The following is a 19165-nucleotide window of genomic DNA, read 5'->3' on the forward strand; positions in this document are numbered from 1 at the left end:
CTTCCCGGGTCATCTGTGAAGATCCGGGTTAGACTTGAACTTCAGCAACTCATGCTTGCCGTTAGAAGTGACTGACGGGATCTGGTTGTCAGGCACGCTGATGCATGTCATAGTATTTCATGTGTGTAGATCGATGCTCATGATGGTAGCTACTGGCTTGTCTGGTCTAGACTAGATTATTTACAGACCGCCCTATTGTGGCTGAAAAGATGATGAGCGCGGCGTTAAAAGACAAACTAATTGTCTCCAGCGTTTTTGACACTGAATGAACCCCGTCGTCTACACATGATGTCTTAAAGTCACAAACAAGACCTTTGAAAGTGTTGTTAACCTGTATTTCATGAAACGCTGTTGTAACAATAGTGTGTGTGTTACTTCTTTTCAAAATATCCATCTGACGTTTACATAATGCATTAATTTCAGAAAGATTATGAAATTATGGTGTGAAATCCCGTTGAACATTGCGTGCGTGCGTGCGTGCGTGCGTGCGTGTGTGTGTGTGTGTGTGTGTGTGTGTGTGTGTGTACCGTAAACAGATGTGAACCTAAAACTAAAGAGCACGTAAAGGAGTCTCATGCGCAGATTTATTTCATGTCAAAAGCTTCCGTTAGCATTCTTGAGCAATATCCCAACTATATGGCGGCGTGATCTAGTGAATGACAACATGAGCATCGATCTACGCAATGGGATGCAATGACATGTGTTACCCAGGTCAGCGAGTCTAACTATTAGTTGCCTCTTACGACAAGCATGGGTTGCTGACGACCAGTTCTAACCCGGATCTTCACGAGTTTGATATTAATCATAATATTATTAAAGTATTCTCCTGGTTTCGCAAGTCCGGCCGTCCTGGCCTGGATAACTGCAAAAATCACAGTATTTACACACAGAAAAAAACAGTTTCATTGTTAGATATACACCGCACAACAAAGAGTTCCATGTGAGTTATCAAAGAGAAGACTTGGAATAATTCTTACAGAAGATTCTATGTGAACCATAACACGGTAGGTCATAAGAGATTTGAAGTGCCTGATGCTATATTTCAGGAATAAATGTCTGCCGCTTCTCTTTATTAACTTACAGCACATGAGCTAGTTACTGTCTGATTTGTGTGTGTTCTTGATGACATTGTAGCCATCATTTGATGGCAACACTTTCAAGTTATCATAGTCAGCATATCCGAACGACCCTGTACCGAGTCCAGCAAAGCCAATCTCCACAGTGCTTGGTACAGAGGAGACGTTGAATACTTGTTGACCATTGATTGTCCCAATCGCCGTGGAACCCTGGAAATATTAGTCTCATGATTAGTTGATCCCAGCATGATTAGTTGATATCGTTGCTACATTCAAAGGTAAAAATGTAATCCCATACATTAAAATCTCTTTATCCTTTTGGTATTTGCATTTTTAATTTGAGTATGGTTATAAAGGACAAGAGCATATTTTCTTGAAATTTGTTTTTGGGATATATACACATAGAATATGCTACATGCAGTATATGTTCCGATCGGGATACCTCACTTTGACATGTCTACATGCTATAACATACCTACCGTGTGTGTATGTGCGTGCGTGCGTGCGTGTGTATGTGTTTGCCAGTTGTTATGAATCACTAGTTAACACTACAAGATCTAGAAACTGAGAGAAAACTTGTTTCTATGTCTCACCTTGACAAGTAAGCCAACATTGTTCCATTTTTCTTTGCCATCAAAGGAACTTGTTGTACCATTTGAGAGTATCTGATGCCTTGCTGAAAATGAAACTAAACATGACACACACTGAGTGTATTTTGTTCTATCCGCAGTCATTGTCCTTTTCTTTTTTAAAGCAATATTGCTTACAAGTAGACAATTGGTTATGCCAAAAGATTCTCCACAGGAGTACAACGTGTGAGGTCCATATCTGGTGTCCCCGCCAAGGTACTGCTTAGATATTGCTGATGTTGCGACAAATCCACCTCAATCACTCACTCAGTCACTCATTTACCAAGGTCAGTGGTGACTTGATATGTTCCAGCAACAGGGTTGACAAAGAAGAAGACACCAAGACTGCCCGGCAAAGCACATCCCCCTGCCCCAACCCTCACTCCAAGAAAAGCCTCATTGGATCTCACAGTCGGCGTCATGTCCTGATCTATACCAATGTCAGACTCAATATAGATGTCTTTCCTTAAAGTTAAACAAAGGCAGAAAAGAAAATTTATGAAAGGGATTATTCAAAACACTTTGAAAATAACGATCATAGCTCTCTCGCTGCACTAGTTATATAGAAGACCAATAGTCATTGTTATTGCAGTGGTTTGAAATTGAACACAATTGACACAAGTGTTTTCCTCGATTCTAGTTCAACCGCCTATTCATATAACACAACATACGTTTCTAAGGAAACATTCAACTCAGCACAAAAGTTTACTATTTTTCGCTTGAGAAGTTCTATATTTTCTGTATATATTCCTACCCCCACAAGTGATGATTTATAGTGAGGAACGTGTCAAACATATACATTAAAGAAGAACTGGTTGCAATCTAATGCTTTCTAACAAAAACATCTATGTTGAAATTTCATGAAGGTCCGGGTTAGAATGAACCTTTCAGTAACCCATGCTTGTCGTAAGAGGCGACTAACGGGATCGGGTGGTCAGGCTCGCTGGCTTGGTTGACACATGTCATCGGTTCCCAATTGCGCAAATCGATGCTCATGCTGTTGATCACTGGATTGTCTGGTCCACACTCGATTATTTACAGACATCCCCAATATAGCTGGAATATTGCTGATTGCGGTGTAAAACTAAACTCACTCACTCACTCACTTAATCATGAAGCCCATGTTAGATAATCGGAAAGAAATTTTCAGTATGGGATATTTTCAGGTGAAATTGTCGTGATGTTGCTGTCGTCGAAGCACCAGTGCATCAATAGTAAACAAAAGGCACGCCTCTGCCAAAGGAACCAAACGTCTTAAAACCTATAAGGGTCCTGAGTAGAGGTCCGATTATCAATGTACATATTACAGTTTACATATTTGACAAAGTATTAGGGCTGTGAAATATTACCGGTAAACCGGTATATACCGGTACAGTATCTCGCGATACGATAATCGCAATATGGTTCAGATTCTGCAATATATTGGGTCATCCAGAGTTAGCTCCCTTTGCATTATCTGTCCTTGATTTCCAAAGCAAAAAAATGTGTTCTAAAAGTGCCAAATATACTTTTATTTCTGTTGGTTTCATGTAACATTTTACAAGTGGGAAAATCTTTATAAGTGGCTCCAAAAGTGCCAAATATTCTACCAAATGCGTTACGTTTTGTGGGTTTGATACATTTGATACATATGATACATTTTGGAGGAATGAAGGGACCGCTCATAATTTATGGCTTGGGGGGTGATGATGATTTTTATGGAAAAACATGTACAATGTGAATGCCTCCCCAAAATTATGTACAAAATAAGTCACACCCCACCCCATCCTGCATGTCATGTACAAATCAATGACCCCCCTCTCCCCTTCACATAATTTCTTAGAATAATTTAAAACATATTGTTATATACAAACTTGCTGCCCCCCCTTAAAATGTGTGTACAAAATTGCTCCCTTGCTCCCCCATCATAATAGAAACATATGCAATTTATCATAAAGGCCTAAGTCTTTCTAGCTTACTGACTCCCCAGAACTAAATGAGTGTTTCATTTTGAATAGTTCATGTTAACACGTTTATACTGCATTAATCACTGACATCATAAAGGCCTAAGTCTTTCTAAAGCTTTAAGTCTTACTGACTGTATAATGACATCCTAGTCAAGGATCTCAGTTATTGGAGGTCACATGAGATGTTTAAGCTCAAGTAGTCAACTATGAAGATAATGTCGCACACAGAGAGCTATTATGAATTTATGATGTACGCACTTGGACAGAAACACTCCATTCAATTTATCACAATATATATTGCAATATCTCTTAAATTATTGCAATATATCGCAATATGAGAATCAGGGCAATATCCAGCTTTACAAAGTATATACAATGTTAATTAGTTTTACTGAAAGCCTACCAGTGATAGTTTCCCAAAACAGCTGCCGATAGCCCTATAGTCTCTGCATGGCACAGTGACCAGGAGACAGGACGTTGTATGGTCATCTGCCTGATGACATTACCGTGGACACCTTGACCACTGACCACTTCATAGGTTCCGGTCTGTTGAGCGATATTAAAGGGTTCCTCGTTGTCTTTGTAACCTAGTCAATGAAATTTCACGCCATAAGAACCTCTTCAACCTCAAGGTTCATATGTATGTTTCAGAAGTATGTTTCTACTGTGATGAAGTTGACTACACTAATATCCACAACCCAACCCAACCTTTTAGTAAGTACGAAAGCTGATGACAGGCTGAGAAGGCTGAAAAACATAAAAATGCTGAATAAACGTCACAATCTTGCCTTCAAAATCCTCAGTGTAGGGCAAAGGAAAAGGTTTAGGTGGAGGAGGCGCATCCGGAAATGACCCTTTATGACCTGTGTTCAAGGTTGTGAACGTGTACACTTGATCTGGTAGAAGGTCGAGATCTATCATTCCGTTGACAACCTGGAGATAAAAAAACAATTGAAACATATATGACATTTTTCTCATCATCATCAGTATTAAATGTTTCCATGTTTGTGCCTCCAATCAAATTTGATGAATATATTTTAATATAATGAAAATATAATTAAAGAGATCTTTTTTTTATTCTATAATTCCACAATCAACCTAATGAGTAGGCACTATTTGTTGACTAGCCACTATGTTTTGTTAGGCATCGTTAGACATTGAAAAACATCGTACCTCCATTTGGGGCCTTTGCTCAAACAGAACAGATGCTCCTGTTGGCTCTGTCAGCTGTGTAAACCAAACGTTGAATCTGGTTACGTTGCTCTGCGAAAAGCAACGATCAGTTTGATTATTATCATTCCTAGACTGTAAATTCAAATGCACCACATCTTCGAATGTATTGTGCGAAAATAATAATGATAACTAACTAACTACGTGTAAATCAAAATATCAGTAACGATCAACATTGTTCCATTTTTTCATAATCAGTTCACTTTCATAATATTGAACGCCAAATAAACGTTAGTAATACTTAAATCAGTTATAGAAATTAAGGCGCTATTTCCTTGTTTCGTGTTTGTCATCCCCTACCTTATACCGATAAAAAAAAGTCAGTTTGAAAATGTTATGTACTTTTAAAACGTTATTGGTCTCATAAATACATCTTCCATTATGCCTAAACTATTATGGGACGGTGGAGTTGCCAAATGGCTTAAGCGTTCGTTCGTCACCTGATCTTGATTTCCTTAATGGGTACATTGTGTGAAGCCAAGGGACCTTTGGCATTGTGTATTTCAGACCTTTCATAATTCACAATGATGACTTTCATAATTCACAATTGGGAGGAGGGGGGCACACCTATTTTGTTCTGAGAGGTAGGTGATCATCACTTTTTACAGAGGTACTAGGGGTGGGTGGGGTGTCACTGATTTTGTACATGACACGCAGGAGGGAAGGGGGAGGGATTTACTTTGTATATAAATTTAAGGGGGGTCATTCACATTTAACATGTTTCCCGTACAAATCATCACCCCTACCCAGCCATAGATTATGAACAGTCTAATATCTAATATCTAATATCCCCCACCGTGTTCTTACAGCCTAAGACCTAACTCACTCACTCACTCACTCACTCACTCGAAGACACTGTAGCTATGAACCTGCCAGAAAGTTCGTTGTTGACAGAATCACAAAAGCTAACATGGCAGTCTATGTCGATCCTCCTGGCATACTGTTCATCATGTGGTATGTTTAGCTTACATGACACCCTCTTTCAAAACTCTGGATTTGACATAAAATGCATAGTAAATATAAACTCACCAATGATCCTTTCAACTGCAGAGTGACATTTTGGGGGTTTACAACTGTTTCAGGCCCTGTGTAATTTTGTTTCTGCGGCAGAAAATATATGTGTGATAATGTTTTGGTTATAAAAAGCCTTTATACATGTAAGCAGACGTTCAGTATGTTGTTCTAGAAGTAAATATTCGAATTTGGAAACGTACGTGTTTGTAAAAACTTGCCTACAAAACTAGCTGTTTGCATTTGTTGACACCATGACACACTTCAGTCCTGCCCTATAACGAAGCACATGTGATACATATGTACGGAAGCGTCCTAGTGCCACAGTCAGAATATTTTTATCTCCTAACTAGGACTTAGCTATCTCCTAATTAGGTGATACTATCTCCTAATTGGGAGTTACTATCTCCTAATTAGGTCTTAGCTATTATAATTAGGTCTTAGCTATCTCCTAATTATCACTTATAGCTATCTCTTAATTAGGACTTATACCTTACCTTAGGCAAGTGAGTTTGTTCAAAATTGCCTCTGTTCACCCAGCAGAAAATGGGTACCCGGTTGGATAAAGTCATGTGACTATAACCTTCTAGCGCCTAACAGGCAGCTTGGGTTATCAGGGGTAATATTATAAGAATCAAAAGCGCCGCGAGCAAACACTTGGTGCTTGGAGACTGTGCGCTAAAGAAGATGACTTATTATATTATTATTATGAAAAAAACACCGTTCTGCGCTGGAATACCTACCACAGTCTCCAGGATGATGGTGAAGTCCTTCCCATCAGGACTGACAAGGGTCACGAATGTCCCGCCTCCCGCCAACCTGTCTACCCCTACACCGTGTCTCAAGTACTGCCAGCCTGGTTCAGTGAACTGAGCTGTGTGGGCTGTGAAGGAACATAAACAGAACATCACATTTCTGTCACCTCTGTCACCTCATGGTTCAGCTGAACATAAAATAACACCTGAGATTCTTTAGAGAACGGTTTTACCTGCGAGCCAGACATATTGGGGAATTTCATAGTACCCCGACCACGGCTGTTCAGCATTCAGAAGACCGGAACCAATCAGTGGAAGTCCCGGATACCACGCACTCAGGATCGCCCATATCACGGTTCTGAAAGTTGTCGGGAAAGGCTTTTACTTGAAGGCAAACCACATTTTGTGTAACCTGAACACACCTACCTTGTTTTATGTACAAATGGTATTGCTGCTGATACAGGAATCGAATCTAGGAATTTATCAAAACTATCAAATGGTTCCTTGTCCACGAGCACAAACATAATATTATATAAACTGAATAGACTTACCCTGTCATGAATCCATTCACATAATTTCTGTTCCACTTCTGTAATAAATAGGATAATAATGACAAATTGGATGCTCTGCTTGCATATGTTTCATTTCAAATTGTACAATGGACTGTTTGGGGAAAGGGTTCAGCCGCTTTATTAATATTTGCCAAATTTGGTATTTTTTTTTGACAGGGATTTTTTTTAAATAATTATATGAAACATTATATATTAATGATTGTATCAAGTAAGATCAAGAGTAGGTTTCTGGTCACACGTTGTATATGTAATTCAGACACTGCATTCCTTGTCACACGGTGAATGAAAGTAGTCACGCAATTTTTCAGAAATATCACGGCTGGGGACATCAGAAATAGCTTTCACACATTGTACCAATGTAGGGGATCGAACCCGATCTCACAGCCTGATTGCTTGGCTGTTTACTTTGCTGGTTCTCTTCCGTATACCATTTATGTCTCTGCGCTCTGTAAATATTTGACTCTGGACTCGACAAACCATAGGTTCATTTTACGACGGCCGCAACCGTCGGAGAACTCTGTGATCGGCTATTGCGAAAGGCATGACTCTTTTTCTGACCCGATGCCCATGTGGGTCGTTTTGTGTTTTATGGGGCTGTTGTGCCCCGTGATCAGAATGGAGGCTCGGCTGTCAGCTGCATCTCTTGTATATTTTTAACATTTGAAATATTGTCAACTGCTGTAGAGTTTCAGTAGCGTATGTTATGAAACAATTACTTATAATTATTATATTTTACAGATTAAGATGAAAATGCAGCAGAGACGGTTAGGGTGACCCTGCCACATTCAGGCTGGTAAGGCTCATCATCAGATCAGGGCCCTCGCCCCCTTTACACGCAGCCCAGACAGCGAATGGGACTTCTCCCAGGAAACACTGCCTAGTCGAACCCACCAAGAACTTACCGGAGAATATGTAGACTCCCCAACCCAGCCTTCTGCATTACCCAGAGTGTCAGAAGGGCTGTGCTCCCGGTGGAGAACCTGGGCACTCTCCTGATCTGCGCCAAGAGATCAGGAGGTACCAAACCAAGGGCACAGAGAACAATGGAGAATCTGACGACAATGTACTTGGGATGCAAGCGAGACATTTCAAAGGCGAGGTCAGCATATTTAGCATGCCTTTCCTGAATCTTGCCAATTACGTTGCTGTCAAAAGCGACAGAAAATTCAATGATATAAATGAATTCATTGGCTTTATCAAAAAGGACAGGATCAGGTTTGTTGGCAGGAATTCTTCAAGGCTGTATATGGGCCTATTCTACAGAAGTTTGAAAGCATCATTTTCCATGACTCCCTTGACAATTTCAGGGTCGCACCATGGATGGACCTCAGAGTCAAAGCCACAGGCATGGCGGAGACGGTAGTAAAAGCAACGAGCCTTGCCATCATGTCGTTTAAGATATGCTGTTTGTGCCAAAGAAGGGCATCCACTGACAAGGTGTTGGACAGTCTCTGTAAATTCATTGCAAAGTCGACATTTCATATTGATATTGTGTTTAAGAATAACATTTTGGCGATTGCGAGTGGGAAGTGACTGGTCCTGGGCAGCAAAAAGAAAGCCCTAAGTTTCACATTTAAGACCAGCCGACTTCATCCAGGCGAAGGAGTCGGTGGGACTGCTATTCTGTTCCACACACTGCAAGTACACACGATGCAGTGTTTTCTCAGAAAGCTTCTACACAAATGACCAACTCTGGGCAGACTTGGTGAAGGACCTGGTTTACTCCCATCGCTGTACCGTCAAACAATACATCGCCATCAGCAAAATCAACCTCAAATTTCAGATTCTGTCCAACAACCTTGGCACGCTTAAGATAGCTGTGGAATTCCTTGCTTTCATCATGAGTCTTGACATGCATCACCAGAGGATCATTCGATAAATAAATATGTGCAGAAGTACACAATAAAATTCTATCATGAAGAGCCTCCACATTAATCCAACCCCGACCTCCAGAATTGAATGGCGTATATAAACGATTAAGGGAGGAAAGAGGGTGATGGGCTCTGTTTTCAGACATGATCCTTCTGGTCAGGCGGTCAAGACTCTGGATGTCTTGTTGGGTCCAATTAACTACTCCAAAGGACTGGCACAGCAAAAGTATTGGTGGCTTTGACCTTGTTCATTTAGCACTGAGCTCCAGATTTTCTTTAAGCGAGATTGTACTCGGCCCGAAGTTTGTCTTGAATTTGGGCACTCTGGAGCTTGTCTCGAACTTGCATTCCAAGATAGGTGTAGGACTGATCTTCCACAAGATGCTCAATAACTCCCCCCCACCCCTAGTAACTTGACCGATCCACCATTAACTACCTTACCACGTTTCAAATGAAGAGTATTACATTTGTCGAGTCCAAATGTCATGCCAATATCATTAGAAAAGGACTCGACAAGGAGAACCTGTTCTTTCAAATTGATATCTCCTTTGGCAAGGAGCTCGATGTCATCCATGTAAAGGAGATGAGTAAGCGGTGTTGGTGATCTGTGCTGAGGAGGTCCGGGATGGTAACCCTCCTCCCTGTTGAGCAGAAAGCTCAAAGGATTTAAAGACGGACAAAAAAAAGCAAAGGACTAAAGGAATCCCCCTGAAATATTCCCCTTCTGATTGGAATAGAATCTGAAGTCTGCACCTGCCCTTGTGAGTACATCTCAAGTTGAGTCGACCAGCAACTCATTAAAGACAAGTAGTCGCTCAGGGAGGTCAATACAATGAAGAGACTTCAGAATCCATTCGTCAGGGACAGAGTCGTATTCCTTCTTGTAGTCAATCCAGCACATGGAGAGGTTGCGGTGGTATGTTATAGCCTCTTCCAAAATCATTTTCTGTACAAAAAGTTGATCCTTGCACCCCCAACATCCCTTTCTTGCCCCCTTCTGCTCTCTGTAAATTATGTCTTTAGAGGAGGGCAGTAAGATGACACGATGTTTGTCAAACACCCTGTGAATATTTTGTAATGTGTATTCAAACATGTGATAGGGCGGAAGTTTTTTGGATCAGTCAAGTCTTCATTTCTTGGGAAGAAGTATTGTGCGACCTTTGCAGAACCACGGAGGAACGTCACCTGTTTCCACGAGTATTATTATTATGTTTTACAGATGAAAGATGAAAATGCAGCAGAGAGGGTTCGGGTGATCCTGGCACAGTCAGGCTGGTAAGGCTCATCATCAGATCAGGGCCCTAGCCCCCTCTACACGCAGCCCAGACAGCGAATGGGACTTCTCCCAGGAAACACTGCCTAGTCGAACCGACCAAGAACTTTCCGGAGAATATGAAGGCTCCCCAACACTGCAGCCTTCTGCATTACCCAGAGTGTCAGAAGGTATGTGCTCCCGTTGGAGAACCCGGGCACTCTCCTGATCTGCGCCAAGAGGTCAGGAGGTACCAAACCAAGGGCACAGAGAACAATGGGGAGCCTGACTGAAGTTTACTTGGAATGCAAGCGAGACATTTCAAAGGCGAGGTCCGCATATTTATCATGTCTTTTCCTGACTCTTGCCAATCACATTGGGGTCAAAAGCGACAGAAAATTCAATGATATAAATGAATTCATTGGCTTTATCAAAAAGCACAAGATCAGGTTTGTTGGCAGGAATTCTTCTGAGGCTGTATATGGGCCTATTCCACCATCCCGCATGCATGCTCAAAGCGCTTATTTGTTTTTCCCTCGATCACTGGATGTCAATCTTAGCGGCACATAATATTACCAAGTTAATGTGGCTTTCCCATCCTAACGAGATACCCATTCACAGCTGGTTGGACTAGGACACGTAGTCACAGTACTTTGTCCAAGTTTTACTGCACGTTGCTGTACCCGCAACTGGGTGTGTGCTCGTATTCATGTGGCCACTATCTGGTCATTTACCAACGGATTCTTGGGTCTATTTTAGTGCACAGGGTTGTGTACTGTACACTAGGGGTTGTGAGAACACTGAAAGAGTCTGCACAAAAAGTTGACTCCAAGATGTTTACACCCGGTTACAGATGAGCTCGATCCCGGCAGCTCAAACTCGCTAAATACAAAGCAAATGCTCAGTTGTGACACTAACGCGTGAAGAATAATGCGCTTTCATTGCGTCCATCTTTGAAAGTATTACTTATCATGATACGTGTATGAGACACACATACCATATTGGCTTTCACAGCTCGATCTTCTGAGGCCCACAGTGGTTTCCCAGTAGCAACTGCAGACAAAGAACTATTTTCTTTGGGGTAGTGAACCCTGAAACACATGTTATAATATATTTGCAGTTAGTAATCCCTGGCACAACTTCCATGTAACCGTTCATGCAAGACAGACAAGAAGTCACTGCTGATGAACTTGTGAATGTGCTTGGAAAGTTTTGATTCCTTCCAAATCAAGGATACCGAAATGTATGATATATGTCTTGTTTAGTGTATTGGTCATACTTTGCAAAATTATTTTAAGACGGAATCAAGCCATTTTTGTATGCTACAAAATGACATTTTTGAATGTATATCAATTTATACGGGTTTCCTGTCATAGTAACAACAAAGTTACCATTCAGTTTGACTTAACTTCCATAAAGTATAGCCATAAGTCAGGTTAAAAAACAAAAGTAGCACACATTTCTAAATAATAATAATTATTCGACACAGCTTACAACAATTACTCAGCCGGGTTCTGCTGATCTAGTACATCTAAGAAACAGTATATGACAATTATTAGTTAATGTATAGTTACTCAATAGCATATAAAGCATCCACTAGTCGCACTATAGTATAAAATAGCTATTACTGATATGAAGCTACCCAAAAGCGTATATAGAATCAGCTAGTCATCTAGTTTATCTCCGACATAGTATATAACAGTTATTATGCAGTTACCCAATAGCATATAAAGCACCCGCTAGTCATAATAGTACATGTATATCTCACTATAGTATATAACAGTTATTATGAGATGAGATGAGGTGAAATTGGGTTTAACGTCGTGCTTGAGAATATTTCGCTCATATGACGATGTGCATGCGTGTGTATGTGTATGTGCGGCTGCTTGTACTAGCCCAGACTGGAGCGGGTTTTATAGCGCTAGCCCACTGAGATACCATGCCGCAGTGAAGCATAAATACCCCACTCAGACACATTATACTGACTCCAAGCCGACCAGTCCTTTTTGTACCCATTAATGCCGAGCGCAAGGCAGGGACCAACAAGTACCATATTTTAACGTCTTTTGGTATGACGCGGTCTGGGATCGAACCCGCGACCTTCCGCTCTCCGGGCGATTATTGATATGAAGTTACCCAATAGCGTATAAAGAACCAGCTAGTCATCTAGTATATATCACTAGAGTATATAACAGTTATATTAACCATATAAAATTACCCAATAGCGTATATAGAATCAGCCAGGACCGGGTCGGCCAGGACATCACCAGCAATGTTGTCCCAGTGGAAGTAGTCCGCTGCCACGATCTTGGTGAAGCTGCATCCGTGTGTGTCCAGCATCTTCCTCAGGACCTAACAAATGTTTGGGGCATATCTGTGTTGATATTTACATACATGCAAATTATTTACTATGACATACCCTGAATAAAATTAAGAGTACATCTAAAAGTAATATCGTTTTCTTTATCTCGATATTGTATATTATCCACTCTTGGTTCCTGTCTACTGAAAATACAACCTACAATTGGCGAGTCAGTGAGGTTATTCCAGATAACAGAAACATCTAACAACTGTCAGAACGGGATTAATTCAGGTTAGAGTAACCAGCATTTATAAAGGAATTATAAAACATGGATAAGTGAAGTCGGAGCTTTGAGAATGATTTTTTAATTGCAAGTAAACAACATACTTAAATTACCTCACACTGTTGTTTATCAAGATGACTTACAGTTAAAAACAGTGACACTCAACGTTCAGGAAAAATCATATAACTTGTTATTTATTTGGGGTATAACGCACCCGCCGGCGATAGCCCTGCTGACGACAGCATATTGATCATTAGATCTGCACCAGATAATCCAATGACAGATCAAAATCCCCCGTGGTGGATCTTACACCAAGGGTATGTTGGTGGATATGTGTTCTAAATGGGAATACCTACATATATTTGTATCTTTAGCGTACTGGGGGTGGGGTTGGGGGTGAGGGGGTAGCCTAATGGTTATAGCGTTCGCTCGTCACTCTGAAGACCCGGGTTCGAGTCCCCACATGTTTACAATGTGTGAAGCCCATTTCTGGTGTCCCCGCCGTGATATTGCTGGAATATTGCTAAAAGCTGCGTAAAACCATACTCACTCACTCACTCACTCTAACGTACTGTGTAATACACTAACCATATAGTGTACAGATGGAAGGTAACTGTACCTTAATGTTAGTTGTGTTATATGGAGTCTCATTCCATAACTGAAAGAAAATCAATACATCTGTAGACAGGAAAACCAATATATCTTTAAACAGAACAAAGCAATACAGCTGTTCACGGCAATAGCGATATCTTTTGGAAGTGATACACATAAAAAGTGAAAGTTTATGGATGCCCGCTACTGTAATATGAGGGATACAACATTTCGTCGGTGTATGTTCTTACTACTTCATCAAATAACAGTAAGAGCAGTACATCTGCGGACAGGAGAAGCGATGTGTGTGTGCGTGCGTGTGTGAGTGTGTGTGCGCGCGCGTGTGTGTGTGGACGGACAACACAATTTGTGAAAATGGGACAATACATATATCTGTAGCGAGACAAATTGCTACATTTGTAAAAGGGTAAATCAACATATTTCGAAACAGGAAAATCAACATATCATGCAAACAGAAAAAATAGCCGTAAACCGACTATTTGAAATATATTTTAGGTTAAGGGAACTATGTTACACTTCTTTAAGTGGTATTTAGAAGTTTGTGTGGTGAAGTGTGATAAATGTATGGATGCGAAGTTTCGTTGTATATGCTAACATCCTTATCAAACACGTATAATAAAGAACCGCCTCCGTGGTGTAGTGGTTAGAGCGTCCACCCGGAGAGCGGAAGGTCGCGGGTTCGATCCCCGACCGCGTCATACCAAAAGACGTTAAAATATGGTACTTGTTGGTCCCTGCCTGGCGCTCGGCATTAATGGGTACAAAAAGGACTGGTCGGCTTGGAGTCAGTATAATGTGTCTGAGTGGGGTATTCATGCTTCACTGCGGATAGGTATCTCAGTGGGCTAGCGCTATAAAACCAGCTTCAGTCTGGGCTAGTACAAGCAGCCGCACATACACATACACACGCATGCACGTCGTCATATGAGCGAAATCTTCTCAAGCACGACGATAAACCCAATTTTATCTCATCTCACCACGTGTAATAAAGAGTTCTATATCCATTGAACAACCTCCCATGGACGATGGCTCAGGTATTTATGTTTTAATATTGGCTTCACTATACTTATTTTTATCGTTTCCTGAGTTTCATATTACATACGGGTAATTGCAGTATACGTACCCCAACATAGTCGACTGTAAGATTGTGGACTGTCTTTGCTCCAATGATCCACTTGACAACATACATGGCTGTCTGTTCAGGGTTGTCGTACACGTTCCCCGTGTCCCCTCCCACCCAGCCAGGCCACCCCCAGGGCAAGCCGTACAGCTTGATGTTCGGGTTCCGCTGTAAGTAGGAAAGGTAAAAGAAACATATATAGATGTAATATTACACATTTCGACTTGGCACCCAGGATACACTTGACAACATACATGGCTGTCTGTTCAGGGTTGTCGAACACGTTCCCCGTGTCCCCTCCCGCCCAGCCAGGCCACCCCCAGGGCAAGCCGTACAGCTTGATGTTCGGGTTCCGCTGTAAGTAGAGGTAAAAGAACAACATAGATGTAATATTACACATTTCTACTTGGCACCCAGGATACACTTGACAACAAACATGACTGTCTGTTCAGGGTTGTGTGAGTACAATACCTGCTGTGTACAAATCAGGAAAATATTTAATAAAAACATTTTGGGGTATTTTGTTGAAAGTTTACAAACCTTCTTAGCTTCTAGCATCAGCCACCATTCATAACCCCTCTGATAATTTTCCTCATCAGGTGTTCGCATGTGAGTTGATTCAGAGCCATCTGTCGAATGTTGACAAAAGTGATACAATTAAAGTTAATTTTATTGATAATATGTTGAAATACCAGAAGTGTCATGTTAGAATTTATGAAATAATACAAAAGTGCCGAGGAGCCTAGTAAGAACCAATAAGAATACACCGACCAATCCTTATTTCGAGTCGATATTGGGTCATAGTAAAGATAATTTGTGGTCTGGATTCTGTGTTGGATGCCCAGGTGTGTTTTGCTTGTCATACGTGACGGTCAGACTCAGAGGTCTGGCTCTCTGTCATAGTTCCTCTGCCATAGGTCGATATGGCATGTGTGCATGTATGTTAGCCGTGCCACATGCATATGTTGGTAGTTAGACGGCTCACTGTTCATTCCTTCCACAGAAGTGCTTCAAAACTGGAGGTGGGCACAGTTAGCTCAGTCATCTAAGTTGAGTTACGTCCCTTTGGCAAAGCGGAAAGGTTTGAATGTGGGTTCGAATCCCAGGTTTGTGATGATTATATTTACAGTGCCAATCTGGTCTTGTGGGTTTCATGAAATGGTGATCATGTAAGATCAAATAGGGTTTTTCGAGGAAGCAAAGAATTTTCACTCACTATTAAAATTAGTGGCAACTATATCTGCTATGTCTTATTTTTCACTCACCAGTACTCTGGGCGTCTCCGCCAATCTCAACCTTCAGTATGTGCACAGACGCTCCAAAATGTGGCTGAAGAAGACAAAGTGTATATGACGTCAGACATATGCAACTGCTTTTCTCATGGACCACATGTTCTAAATAATGGGCGGTGGGGTAGTCAAGTAGTGAAACATTTGCTCTTCACGCCGAAGACCCGGGTTCGATTCACCACATGGGTACAATGTGTGACGCCCATTTCTGGTTACCCCGCCGTAATATCTCTGGATTATCGCTAAAAGCGGTGAAAAAACTAAACTCACTCACTCACTGTTCTAAATAATAAGATACTTATCTTCCATTATTATTTAATACCTGTTTTAAAGGGGGGGCGGTGGGGTAGCCTTGATGTTAAGGCGTTCGCCCGTCACGCTAAAGACCTGGGTTCGATTCCCACATGGGCACAATGCGTGAAGCCTACTTCTGGTGTCCCCCGCCGTGATATTGCTGGAATATTGCTAAAAGCGGCGTAAAACTAAACTCACTCATTCACTCACTGATTTAAATGAGTGAGTGAGTTTAGTTTTACGCCGCACTCAACAATATCCAGCTATATGGCGGCGGTCTGTAAATTATCGAGTCTGGACCAGACAATCCAGTGATCAACAGCATGAACATCGATCTACGCAACTGGGATATGATGACATGTGTCAACCAAGTCAGCGAGCCTAACCACCCGATCCCGTTAGTCTCCTCTTACGACAAGCATGGGTTACTAAAGATCAATTCTAACCCGGACCTTCACGGCCGCACTGATTTAGAGGTGTGGAGGATAAAGACATTCATCAGCTCAACACCGACTTACTTTGAAAACATAGTCGAGGATTTCATTCCTTTGTTTCTCTGGGTAATTAACAAGTAGTTTGGATGTTGCCTGTAACAAACCACGTATGAATTTATGCACACATAGACAAATATCAGTGCGTTTATATTTTGAAACTAAACCTTCTAAACTGAGTAATAGTAAGTATACAGCCCTGTTTGATGATGGCTAAAAATGAGACAAGCAGAAAATGGCCGTTCGGTGTTGATATGCGTATAAACAGATGACGTCCACATGAGCTTCAAGTAACGCGGGGACGCAATTTCACAGTTCACAGTAAGGCCAATCATATGGTTTCAGGGTGCGGTGGGGTAGCCTAGTGGTTAAAACGTTCGCTCCTCACGCCGAAGAACCGGGTTCGATTCCCCACATGGGTACAATGTGTGAAGCCCATTTCTGGTGTCCCCTGCCGTGATATTGCTGGAATATTGCTAAAGGCGGCGTTAAACCAAACTCGCTCACTCAGATGGTTTCATGATCAGTTGGTTCACAGATACCAGATATTCTCAATAACGAATTTGACCACCAAGAGCACGAGTTCACGCACACGTCACTATCTCGTTGATGACGTCAACCCCTTTTCTCAGTGCTGCTTCTAGCTGTTGGCGGTTCTATTGTGGATGACGCTTACCTATCCCGGGACAATCCAGGTGATCCAACAAGCGTTCAGTGCGCGTTGTCACTGGTATAATGCATATAACACAGAGATACATGAGCAGGTCGCCATCATTGACAAACAATTGTTCCAAGAATGAATACTTGCATACTTACAGGAACTGCCATTTTTAGTCCTGCCTTATTCATTTATAGAATTTGAGGTATGGTATACTTTTCCCTAAATGATATTTCTTTTGTTCCATAAATGGCATGAATACTTACTCCCCCGCCGCTGATTCCTCCAATACCATCGAACACCCTCCCAAGTCCATTAGAGTTGTCCAGATAGTAGAGATCCCTCTCAGACAATACAGGGGAAATGCTCACAAGGATGACAAATATATTCAGGGCCATCGATTTCTCAGATCATAAAGTGATGGCTATGAGATCACGCCTTTCACACGCATACCTGTCAATATCTATACAGCACACGAATAAATAGTCGTTATCAAATACATGTAGGTTAGTAAGACAGATGTTTATAGTAGATATAGTATAGGCGACAGGGCTGCTTTGTGATTATGTTGGGGGCGGTGGGGTAGCCTAATGGTTAAAGCGTTGCCTCGTCACGCAGAAGACCCGGGTTCGAATCCCCACACGGGTACAATGTGTGAAGCCCATTTCTGGTGTCCCCCGCCGTGATATTGCTGGAATATTGCTAAAAGCGGCGTAAAACCAAACTCAGTCAGTCACTGTGATTATGTTGACTTGTCACACCAAGATCTGGGTTCGATTCCCTGTATGGGTGTAATATGTGAAGCCCGTTCTAGCAGTCTTTCTAGGTGACATGGCATGAATATTGCTAAAGGCGGCGTAAAAAGTCATTCACTTACAATGTGCGGGTGTACGTTTCTTCTCTACATCATATGAAACAGTGTTCTCTTTCTTACACTTTAAATGACCTTGCTATATGTACTTGATAACCTTAACGTTCTCGACTTCATTAATTATTTGATTTAAAATAACAACAAATTTACATGCGACACGTCAAGGTCACCTCGGAATGCTGTAATAATATCTACTAGTTATCAAATGTAACGCCTTATCGCCGGACCTGTATGTAAAGGTCGTTGTCAAGCACGTTCAGAAACAATGCGTGAAGGACAGGTCAATGGTATTATGAACTCTGACTGGCGAATATATGCATCTCCATCGCGTACTATTCACAAGATTTGATTTTACAAAAGAAATATGGGATAAACACAAAAAACATAATTCCTACATGTCCTTTCCTGTGAAATACGTTACAAAGGACTTTGCATATCACTTATATCAGTACTGGTGTTTTGCTGCCATCGTTCCTATCACAAACATAAAACAATAATTGTGGTTGTGCTGATGTATTTATTTATGTTTTGTGTCATCAAGGTGAGTGAGTGAGTGAGTATGATGTTACTCCGCTTTCAGCAATATTCCACCCCAAACGGGCTTCACACATTGTACCTAAGTTGGTATTCGAACCCGGGATGACGATCAAACGCTTTAACCGCTAGGCTTTTACGAAACACCTGTGCCTTCATCCAAGACACTTAATAATGTACAACTGTTCTAAGTTCCAATTCACTCAAGCATGTGGAGTTGTGTCACCTTTGGCAACACACACAGATTGATTCATCACTATTGTTTAGGTAGATTAACATCTAGTCTTCGAACAGTCTTTACAGAAAAAAAACTGTGGTATAAAATACTCATAAAATAAATGAAAAGGCCCAGAGATTTTCATCATTTCT

General features: G+C 41.3%; 1 protein-coding gene across 1 annotated transcript; it reads right to left on the bottom strand.

The window, feature by feature from the left end:
* Positions 1-5723: 5723 nt before the first annotated feature.
* LOC124258283 (galactocerebrosidase-like) lies at positions 5724-17789 on the bottom strand. The gene is made up of 12 exons (XM_046692349.1): positions 17658-17789; positions 16761-16829; positions 15925-15988; positions 15200-15288; positions 14663-14827; positions 13547-13585; positions 12561-12694; positions 11340-11433; positions 7199-7236; positions 6881-7005; positions 6636-6775; positions 5724-5750 (listed from the first exon to the last, which is right to left on the bottom strand). Exons 1-12 carry the CDS (start codon positions 17787-17789, stop codon positions 5724-5726), a joined length of 1116 nt encoding a protein of 371 aa, XP_046548305.1.
* Between the last annotated feature and the right edge of the window lie 1376 nt (positions 17790-19165).

The sequence above is a fragment of the Haliotis rubra genome, unplaced genomic scaffold (genome assembly GCF_003918875.1).
Source record: "Haliotis rubra isolate DU_JTF1 unplaced genomic scaffold, ASM391887v1 Scf69, whole genome shotgun sequence".
Lineage (NCBI taxonomy): Eukaryota > Metazoa > Mollusca > Gastropoda > Lepetellida > Haliotidae > Haliotis > Haliotis rubra.